This window comes from Hibiscus syriacus, unplaced genomic scaffold (assembly GCF_006381635.1).
Source record: "Hibiscus syriacus cultivar Baekdansim isolate YM2019G1 unplaced genomic scaffold, ASM638163v2 tig00111238_pilon, whole genome shotgun sequence".
Lineage (NCBI taxonomy): Eukaryota > Viridiplantae > Streptophyta > Magnoliopsida > Malvales > Malvaceae > Hibiscus > Hibiscus syriacus.
Window position 1 is genome coordinate 1,686,259 of NW_024063030.1, and position 10,262 is coordinate 1,696,520.

The 10,262-nt window shown below is 36.5% G+C and overlaps 1 protein-coding gene and 2 pseudogenes across 1 annotated transcript; 2 read left to right on the forward strand and 1 right to left on the reverse strand.

The window, feature by feature from the left end:
- The first annotated feature begins 2,040 nt into the window (after positions 1 to 2,040).
- LOC120156957 lies at positions 2,041 to 4,768 on the forward strand (annotated as a pseudogene).
- A 549-nt stretch (positions 4,769 to 5,317) lies between these two features.
- On the forward strand, positions 5,318 to 7,742 carry LOC120157234 (annotated as a pseudogene).
- Positions 7,743 to 7,900: 158 nt separating this feature from the next.
- On the reverse strand, positions 7,901 to 10,015 carry LOC120157154 (cytochrome P450 711A1-like). Its single transcript, XM_039168398.1, is given in 8 exon segments — positions 7,901 to 8,254; positions 8,337 to 8,432; positions 8,531 to 8,904; positions 8,907 to 9,309; positions 9,412 to 9,437; positions 9,440 to 9,555; positions 9,747 to 9,891; positions 9,894 to 10,015. Coding segments are annotated over 8 exon segments (1,608 nt in total). The 5' UTR covers positions 10,012 to 10,015; the 3' UTR covers positions 7,901 to 7,924.
- Positions 10,016 to 10,262: the final 247 nt, after the last annotated feature.

A 10,262-nucleotide genomic window follows, 5' to 3' on the forward strand; every position in this document is an offset into this window, starting at 1 on the left:
TGAACAAAAGATCATAATGACACTATCTTATTGATGAAAATTAATTCCTTAAAAAAATGTCATATTATCTATTTTGTTACTTTTGAAATTTCAATGGAAAATTATTAATTATTTGCGTAATTTACCCAAAAACGTAATATCTTAGCTGATAAATAAAATTCAATATTTTAATTTTAATTTTTATAATAAATTTACTTTTAAATTGGATTCTAATTATCTTCCATAATTAGGAAAGAGTCTTCCCTCTAAATTTGGTAAAATATGAAACAAATAGAAAGTGGAGACAAATTTGAAAAAAAATATATATATATAATTTCTTGTAGATTTTGACAATGACTGGAATCAAATAGATACCAACTTTAATTCTTTAATAAGTACTAAAAAGATATAATTATCTTTTCAAAAGTCTATCTTCTTATTAAAAATTATATTTTTAATCATAAGTGTTCTTTTTTACTTATTTATTTAAAGATTAAGCATATATTAAATTTATCAAGTCAGATAAAATTACAAGAATAATAAAAGTGTAAACTAAAGTTTATAAATCTGACCGAATGTTATGTTCTAAAAATTAAATTTTTAAAGATTATTATTTTATATATATGTTTTATGAAATTATTAATTATATATCTATTTAAAATTTAAATACTAAAATCTAAAACAATATTTTTATTTAATTCTAAACCCTAAAATCTGACCTTAAATAATAAATATATCTTATATGAACTTAGTTTACACATCATATGTATTAAATAATTTCCTAATTTTTAATCACTAAACCCTCAACTAGGTCCTAAATTATAGAATATAAAATTTAAATATGACAAAAAGCATTAAAATTTTATTTATATAAATTGCAAATTATACAACATATGCATTACATAATTTTCCATAAAAAATCAATTTATAACTTAAACCAATATCATTTAAAGAATAGGGTAAAGTATAAAAATGCTCCCCGGCTATAGAGCACTACTTTATCTAGTCCCTTGACTGTAAAAAGATATAAAAATGACCACTCAATTATAAGACAATGTTTTGTTGAGTTCTGACTATTAAAAGTTATAAAATGATTACGTGATTATTCATATGTCTGAGATAGACGTAAACTTGTTGAATAGTACATGATAAATTTTATTGTATTTAGTGGATTGATTATCTGTTTAAATTGTATTGTCGAGCTCGTGTTTGAAATATTATGTCGTTAAGTCAATGTTTAAAAGCAATGACAATCCAGTAGACATCACTAAAATATGGTTTTATGATATCTCAGTCAATAGATTAACGTCCAACTCAAACGATAGTCGAATTTTTAGCGAAAAAAGATGAGTTTGGAATATATGAATAGTCAAGTGATTATTTTATAACTTTTAATAGTCAGTATTCTACACAAAACAATACCTTGTGGTATTATAGGCAGAAAATTATGTTGTAATTTTTAATTATTGATGACTCAACAAAATAATATTCTGTAATCGGAAGACACTCTACCCTAAAGAATAAAATACTCATATATTTTATAAGTTAAATACTCTCTAATAGTATTTAAAGGATTAAAATGCAATTTCCTAGTTTTATGCAAAACAAGGGGAGGGGTGGGGGGAAGGCATTAATACAAAGTCAAAGGTTAAAAAGAAATCCTGGCCCCTCCAAACCTCAGCTATCTCTGCTCCGAGCCTAGGATGTTGGGCCATGTGGTAGTAGTATCTCGTACCCTAGGATGTTGGAGATCCACCAAAGTGATGTAAGCCGTAGTCAGTCAGACTAAGACCACATGACTTTTCCTTAAAACAGCGCTTTTGAAGCAAATCACAACACCATAAGAAACACGGGGGCTTTGAAAACGAACGGGGGGAGGAGGAAAACCCAACCAAGGAAGCCCCTCCTGCTTTCTCTGAAGGAGAGCAGGTATTTTAGATTTTGGTTTTTAACCCAATCTTTACATGCCTGTTCTTCTTTTCTGGTACGTTTTCTCTACCCCCTTTGGCTTTGGATTATTCGGAATTGTTTAGGCTTATGTTATTTATTCCCTTGAAAGAGGAGACCTTCTCGTTTTTATGAATCTTCAGTTGAGGATAGTTCCCATGGGAGCAGTGTTGTAAGTTATATCTGAAAAGGGTAACCTTTTTGCTTGCCAATCTGTAGGTTCTATTTCCCTCTGTATCATTGAATGTATCTTTGTGTTATTGAAGAAAAGGATCGGCTCGTGAACTTGCCCAGCTCTCATCTGGATGTTCTTAGGCCTTTGAGTCTACCCTTTGAACAGAAATCCTTTGCCTTTTGTATCCCAAGAGATAGATGGGATAAAGAGTTCTTCAAGCTTCAGGGTGGTTAATTATAATTCTGACTAAATTTATTAAATTAAGGAAGACTTTGGTAATAATATAAATTGGTTTGAGTTGGATATTTCCAGATGGATTCTCCCCAAGGCTCCACTTTGACGACAAACACGGCCAGGCTTGTTGATGGTTCAACAGCCCGTCGAGAGGTTTCGTATGTTGACTGTTTGCCGGTTTATGTCAAAGAGCTAATAGCCGGTGGTGCTGCTGGTGCTTTCGCTAAAACTACTGTTGCTCCTTTAGAACGGACTAAAATACTCTTTCAGGTGAGCGACCTGATATATTTATGTCGCCTTCTTTGGTAGATTTTAGCAGCATCCAAGAATACAAACCAAAAGTGTTTTTTGTTATTTTAGCATTTTGGTAGATTTTTATCTTGGTTTTTGGTTCTGTGAAGCTGTTATGTATTACTTTTAGAATAGCCTGTTTCAAAAATGATTTTCCTTCTAAATGGATTTGTGTCACGAACTTATAATGGTTCATATCGATTAGTTATATTATATGTTCCCCTGATTCTTTCTGGATGTTTGTCAAGTTATGTATTTGTTAAATAATTATATCTCCTATATATCCCAAATATTTCTGTGTCATGCATGTTACCGCCGAGTTCTTCTATAATTTTCTCACTCTTTCTCTATCTGACAGACGAGGACTGATGGAGCCATTCTCTTGGGGTGTATCAATCCTTAAGGAAGGTACTAAACCATGAAGGTGTTCTGGGATTTTATAAGTAAGTTTATAGATTATTCCTTGGACTTGGCTCGCACTAAACTTGCCTATCAGGTAAGAAGTATACGTTGGAATAGAATAGTTGCTCGTAAATATATTTTAATCCTTTTCGGTTTTGTAATTGAGGTTAGAATAGCATAGCATCTCATAAATTGGGTTACTAAAGGATGTGAATGTTCCTTAACTTTTAAGGTTTAACAGGTTACAGACACCGGAACAAATTTCAGGAGTGGTATAAGAAGTTTATATCCTCGACCTGCATACGGTGGTGTAAGAGATGTACTCACAAGTGTTTACAAGGAAGGTGGAATGCGTGGATTATATCGAGGTGTTGGTATGTAGGTGATTTGTTTTCAATGTGTCATATTACCGGTTAAGAATGAATTGATTTGACAATGACTCCTAGTTCTGTGTATTGCTCTTATAACTGGCAATCGTTCTTATTTCCCTGTTTAAAGTATCTACAGTCTTTCGTTTATAATAGATTCATTAATTCAACGTTCAATCTTGAAATTCTTTTTCTGTATTTGCTTTGTTTCGCACTTTGCAATTTAAGCTTGGACTTGAGGGGGATTTTTCTTACGTAGGTCCAACACTTGCTGGCATTCTCCCATATGCTGCTTTAAAGTTCTATGTTTACGAGGTACTAAAGACACATGTTCCTGAAGAGCAACAAAAGCCCATTCTGATGCATCTTTCGTGTGGAGCAGCGGCTGGGTTAATTGGGCAGACCTTCACATATCCATTGGATGTCGTACGGAGACAGATGCAGGTTCTGTGCTATAGTTGTACATTTCTTGGAGGGGGTAATTACTACTCTATTTTGTTGGAATTGGCACTGTGTTATCACCTTTCAGGTGTTACTACGTGCAAGGAACTTTTTGTGGGGTTTTTAAATGTTTTAGGGAACAAATCTTGTTAAATAAACCGGATAGTTTGATTCAACCCGGTAATGTAAACCAAGATGAGTTATTAGTGTCTCTCTGCTTTTCGAACGACACCTAGCTTGTGATCGACTCATCTGGGATGTAATTTTTGAATGTTACCCTACAGGTTGAAAGTCTTCAGTGTTCAACAATTCAAGGTGGTAGTACAAGATACAGAAACACATTGGATGGGCTTACTACTATTGTCCGTAATCAAGGATGGAGACAATTGTTTGCAGGCTTGAGCATCAATTACATGAAGGTAGTTTATACACTCAACAAAATATCAACATTGCTGCTCGCTTTTGTGGATTTTTATTTGTTAGTTTTATCGTCCTGTAACTGCCGATAAACAAGAAACGTCCTGTACTTGTAAGAACAGATCCAGAGTTATTCAGTGTTCGGGTGCAACCTTTTGTTTATAACTGCCAACTTCACTTGACCTTGGAATGATTTTCATTTTAATGAAGTGTGTTCCACTTTGTTGTCAGATGGTTCCTTCTGTGGCAGTTGGATTTGCGGCTTACGACATGATGAAGGTTTGGCTTCGCATACCACCCCGACAAAAATCACGGACAGCATCTTCTGGATGAATAGAGACGATTTACATTGGGGCCAACAGAAATCCTGAAAAACTCTATTTAGTACTAGATAGCAAAGAAAAGTTTCATCAACCAAACAATAATACCTTGAGCTTATTATGTTTATTTTCAGATTATTTATATCAGAAAACAGAATCGAGAAAAATGGAGGGTGTATTTACAAAAAACAAAATACCTTGTTGTTTCAATGATTGATATTATCATTCATTTATTAATTTCGGATGACTTTTTTACATCACAATCACAGTTAAAGAGGATGAGATTGTGGTGGAAACATCATTTAAACATGAATTACTGGTAAGAAAAAGTGGGTGCCTGGCTGTTGCTCCATAGTTAATCCAAAATCCCACTGATTTGAGAGAAAAGAAAACAAACATGTAGATTACTTCAAATTCATTAAAAAGTCGGTAACTTCGTAACAACTTGAACTTCATTGCTGAAAACCAAGTTTCATCAAAAACAGTTCAAATATTAAAAGTAAAGAGTCCCCACAACCAACCACTTCGTCATCCTACAGTTTACGACCATGCAGAAAAAGAAGGAATTAGAGAAAAAGTTTTCTGGTTTTTGAACTGCTTGTTCTTCTCATCTGCTTCTGAGGTTGTTGACTGCATTTTTGTGGATTTATTTACATTCCCTCTTTAATTCTTCGTTCTCTTGAAGATCATTAAATAAAAACCATCTAGCAGCCTTCCCATATGAACTGAAGGATACTATCGGATAGCCTTTTTTAATCTAATGAGCATGTTTGATCATTCTCGTTTTTGCAGGTTTGAGTCTGTAAAGAGATTTTAAGATCAATGGGTCTTTCCCTTTCTTTGCTTTTATCTGCATGGAAGGAAATCCTGAAACGCCTAGTTTTTAGTTATACCGATAACATGGAAAAGGTTATTGTAAGGTCTATAAGCCTTGAAAAAGATGATGGAGAGAAGGATGATCCTCAGCCTCCCATTAAAGAACCAAAGCTTGAAGCTTCCGATTCCTTCAAACATTTACCATTTGACCAAGGGAATGTAAATGTAGTTGTTCCAAATGATAAAGCCAATGGAATCGTTATACCAGTCAAACTCACCATAACGCTCCCTAAACCAGTGATAATGTTTTCTCCAAGGCCCTTAAGTGAGCTTGATGCTGCTGCAACTAAGCTTCAAAAAGTTTATAGAGGTTATAGGACAAGGAGGAACCTTGCAGACTGTGCAGTTGTGGATGAGGAGCTCTGGTTTGTCACTGTCTCCATATAATATGAATTTGCTGTTTCTCTTTTGGTGTTTTTTTAATTGAATTTTTTGAGTATTTTTTGGTCTTAATATTAATTCAAACATTGAAGGTGGAAGACGTGGAAGACCTTAGATTCTGCAGCACTGAGAAGGCGTTCTGTTTCATTCTATGACATTAAGAAACATGAAACTGTCGTATCAAAATGGGCACGGGCTAAAACAAGGGCTGCCAAGGTACTTTGCTAGGCTTTCACCGCTAGTTTCCAAGCTTGTTTCAGGACTGACAAGATCATCCTTTTGAGTTTTTTTAGGTTGGGAAGGGTTTGTCAAAGGACGAGAAGGCTCAAAAACTAGCCCTCCAACATTGGCTTGAAGCTGTAAGCTCATCTAATCCTTGTTGACTCTGTATTTTCATGCCTAGCTGTAACATTGCAAAACTCTTACTAAGATATGATATCATTTGAACCTGGTTCATGCTGGCTTGGATTAATGGTTTAGTAGGATGCATAGGTCTTCATATGTCATATCATCAAACTAACATTGGCTGGATTAATCACTGAAATTTCTGTAACTGTTCTTTTATATCTTTGGCTCTTTGCAGATTGATCCACGACATCGTTATGGACACAATTTACACTTCTACTATGATGTCTGGTCAGCAAGCAAGAACAGTCAACCTTCTTCTACTGGTACTGTGTTTCATTAAACAATAAACAGACTTGACAGTGACTTAACTGAAGGTATTTCATCATAGCCTTGTGTTCTGATATCTGGAATTGAAGTTGGATATCGGCGACGGCAAAGAACTAAATCTCAAGAAGTGTCAAAGAACATATCTGCAAAGTCAATGCATCAAATATCTTGGACCAGTGAGTCTTATTACTTTCTTTCTCACGTGAAATGCACCAATTCTGTCTAAAATATGTAGTAAATTTCTTAACCATGTCTTTCTTTTCCTTGCTTGCAGAAAGAAAGGGAAGCATTTGAAGTGATCGTTGAAAGTGGAAATCTTATTTACGAGCAATCCGGGATGCTTGTTAACATCATTGAGGGTTCTAAGTGGATTTTTGTGCTTAGCACGACAAGATCATTGTATGTTGGGAAAAAGAAGAAAGGGGTTTTTCAACACTCGACTTTCCTTTCTGGAGGGGCTACAACAGCTGCTGGAAGATAGGTGGCTTCTCAAGGAGTTCTTGAGGTACATATATTGCAATTCAAACATGAATAAAACCGATTCTTTATTCTCTTCCTTTCCAGGCTATTTGGCCTTACAGTGGTCATTATCTCCCAACCGAAGACAATTTCAAGGAATTCATTATTTTCCTTGAGGAACACAATGTGGATTTGACCAATGTTAAGGTAATGAAACAATCTAAAACAGTCATTCCACTTTAACTATGTTTCATGGATATTTAACAATGTCGGAATCGTGCTTACATTCTCATTGCTGATGCAGAGATGTGCAGTAGATGAGGACTACACCTCCAACAAAGTTGCTGGTGATGAGTCTAAGCATGGGGTGATCGAAGATCCAATGGCTACGGAAAAATTAACAGATTCAGAGGTGTGGGGGTTGATGATGAACCCACAAATGATGCATGCATCAGAGCTGAATGTCTAGAAACCAGCATGGACACCAGTGCTGTGATTTTGGAAGCACAAGTATTCAACATGGTCAAGCGTTTGTCTTGCAAGTGGACAAGTGGTATTGGTCCTCGAATTGGGTGTGTCCGAGAGTACCCAAAAGAACTGCAATACCAGGCTCTGGAACAAGTTAACTTATCTCCCAGGGTAACCCCCGGTCGCTTTGCAAACTCTGGTCCAATTCCTTCACCGCGGCCAAGCCACAAAATTCAAGTCTCACCTAGGCTTGCTTACATGGGACTCCCCTGCTCAAGGGTGCCAGCTATGTCATCAAATGATAAATGAATTACTCTTTTAAGGCTATAGATATATCTTTTGTTGTTAAATAAAACTTATTACATTTAGTACAAAAATATTTCGAAAATACCCTTTAAAGCACTCCATAGCAACATCCAATAATTTTACAGCAAAACCGTACATAGTAGTAATAAAATGTAGAGGAAATATGACTCAGTCAGATACAATAATCACGTTCTTTTTGCGACAGTTAGCTTTACACCGTGTTTGAAGTTAAGAACTATGCCATATTCAAGCTCCAAAGGGTTTTCCATGGTGGGAGAATGTCGGAATGTATATTTCCGATATAGGTGAATCAAGGAGAGTTTGATTTCCTGTATGGAAAATTTCTGGCCAACACATGCCCGAGGCCCAATTCCGAAGGGTAGAAGAGCATAAGGGTGCCTTTGTTTCTCTTCTTCACAGTTTGGATCAAACCTCTCTGGTATAAACTTATCAGGGTCTGGGAAATTCTTTGGATCTTTTGCTAAGACCCCAACTGCTAACCACACCCAAGTTCCCTGCACATCCAAGATCATAGACAAGGGCATTAATCCATGAACAAAAAAATGAAATTACATTTGAGTTTCTGATAAGTAATACCTTAGGCAGAAGGTAACCTCCTATCTCCACTTCTTTTGATGTTTCTCTTGCAACTAATGGAGAAACTATGTAGAACCTCATGGCTTCTTTGACCACCTGAAGTCAACCCAAATACAAGAATGAATCTAGTCTTGAGTACCAATGTCAAAGGTTGCAAAAACAAAATGCAAGAAAGTGAACCCCTGGGAACTTGCCTGATCAAGATAAGGAAATTTATGTTGGAGATCATAAGCTGTTGGCACCTGGTCATGTGGTCCAAATCCATCAATCTCTGCAACCAACTTTTTCTCAACATCCTGATGTCCGGCAACTAAATAGACGATCGATGACAGTGTAAAGGATGTTGTTGCTGAACCAGCAAGAAGGTGCTCATAAGTAACTGCACTGATGTAATCCGGGGTGAAAACATTATTAGCCACATTCTGGGATTCCTTTGCACTCAATATTTGAGACAAGAAGTCCTTTGAACCTCGGTTCTTGTCTTTCATTCTGTTAGATACAATCTCATCAAGCCTACCACTCAACTTCTTATTAGTCCTCTCAACTTTCCAGTCCATAGTTCCTGGATTCGTTTCAGAATCTGCCTGAAAGGCTCCTGTAATATGGGAACAAGTAGACCTAGTATAATCGACATAGAACCAGACAAGTCCATCTTAAGTTGTGTTGTGGAGTATATATGTTGATTGATGAAGTCAAAGACTTGTTCTTGTTTATCCACAGTCTTGATCGATTCATTGATCGATTGTGGTCTGGTGAGGCCAAAGTTAACCCCAAATGCAGCTTGTCCAATTACATCAGTGGCCAGCTTGAGTGAGAGGTTTGAGAAAACAATATCTTGTTGAGATAAATGGAAATTTTCAGTAGCGGATTCAATGTAATCCTGCATGGTTGGAACTAGGCTTGCCAAGTGTGACGGTTGATAGACAGATAATATCGCGTTTCTCATAGTCGACCATCTTGAATCCCTGGAAGTTGAGGTATTAATCAGATTCATAATCTTTAAATGGCATAACAACAATGGAATAGAGACCCTTTTTGAGCTTGATACAATATAGGAGACGAGAGTACCTGGTGAAAAGAGACCTTTTTGATGAAGTGGGAGGAAGCAATAGGTGAGGGAATGCTTCTGTTTGGAATGTCCTTGAATTTCTTTATTCCAACTTCTTTACAGAGCTCTGCATCTGCTACGATTATCAAGGGTTGTCTACCCATATGAAACCTGCGCTCCACCAAACGAAACAGCCCTTTTTAGTAAAGTCTCGAATGCGAGTCTTCTATTGTTGTCGATGGTTATTTCCAATGAATTTTTTGTAAAAGAAAAAGAAATGTTGGGGACTTGGGGGTTGACTTTATGCATCAAATCAAAGTATTATCAGAAGGGGGGGGATGTGAAACAAGCTAAAAACTGACCTGAAAATAGGACCGTATTGTTTAGCAAGGACTGAAAACACATCAGGGCCGTACTTAGCCATCAAGGGCAGGTGTCCTACCAGTGGGACAGTCGGTGGACCAGGCACCCTTCTCACCTTCCAATACGGCTCATACAAATACACCACACTCCTGCAACCATGGCCAACACCGTAAAGATTATCGACACGATAGAAACATCAGGGTAGAACCAGATCCCTTCTGCACCACCATCCGAACTTTGGACAGCTTCATAACCAAGAGCCATTTCCTCCTTCGAGAGAGTTTAGTTTAGATATTGCAAAGTGGAAGAGGGTGCATATAAATGGCATTTGATCTTTGTCGGTATTAGAATGATTACATTGGTGAAACAGATACCACATTGTTTATATTGGACCAGATGGTGAATTAATAATAAAAATTGTTCGTGTACAACGTGTAGGACCTTATTCAACCCCGAGCAGGCCAGCAGTTCACGGGCTTTGATGCTTTTTTCCAACGAGTCGTTGATTCTCTCCG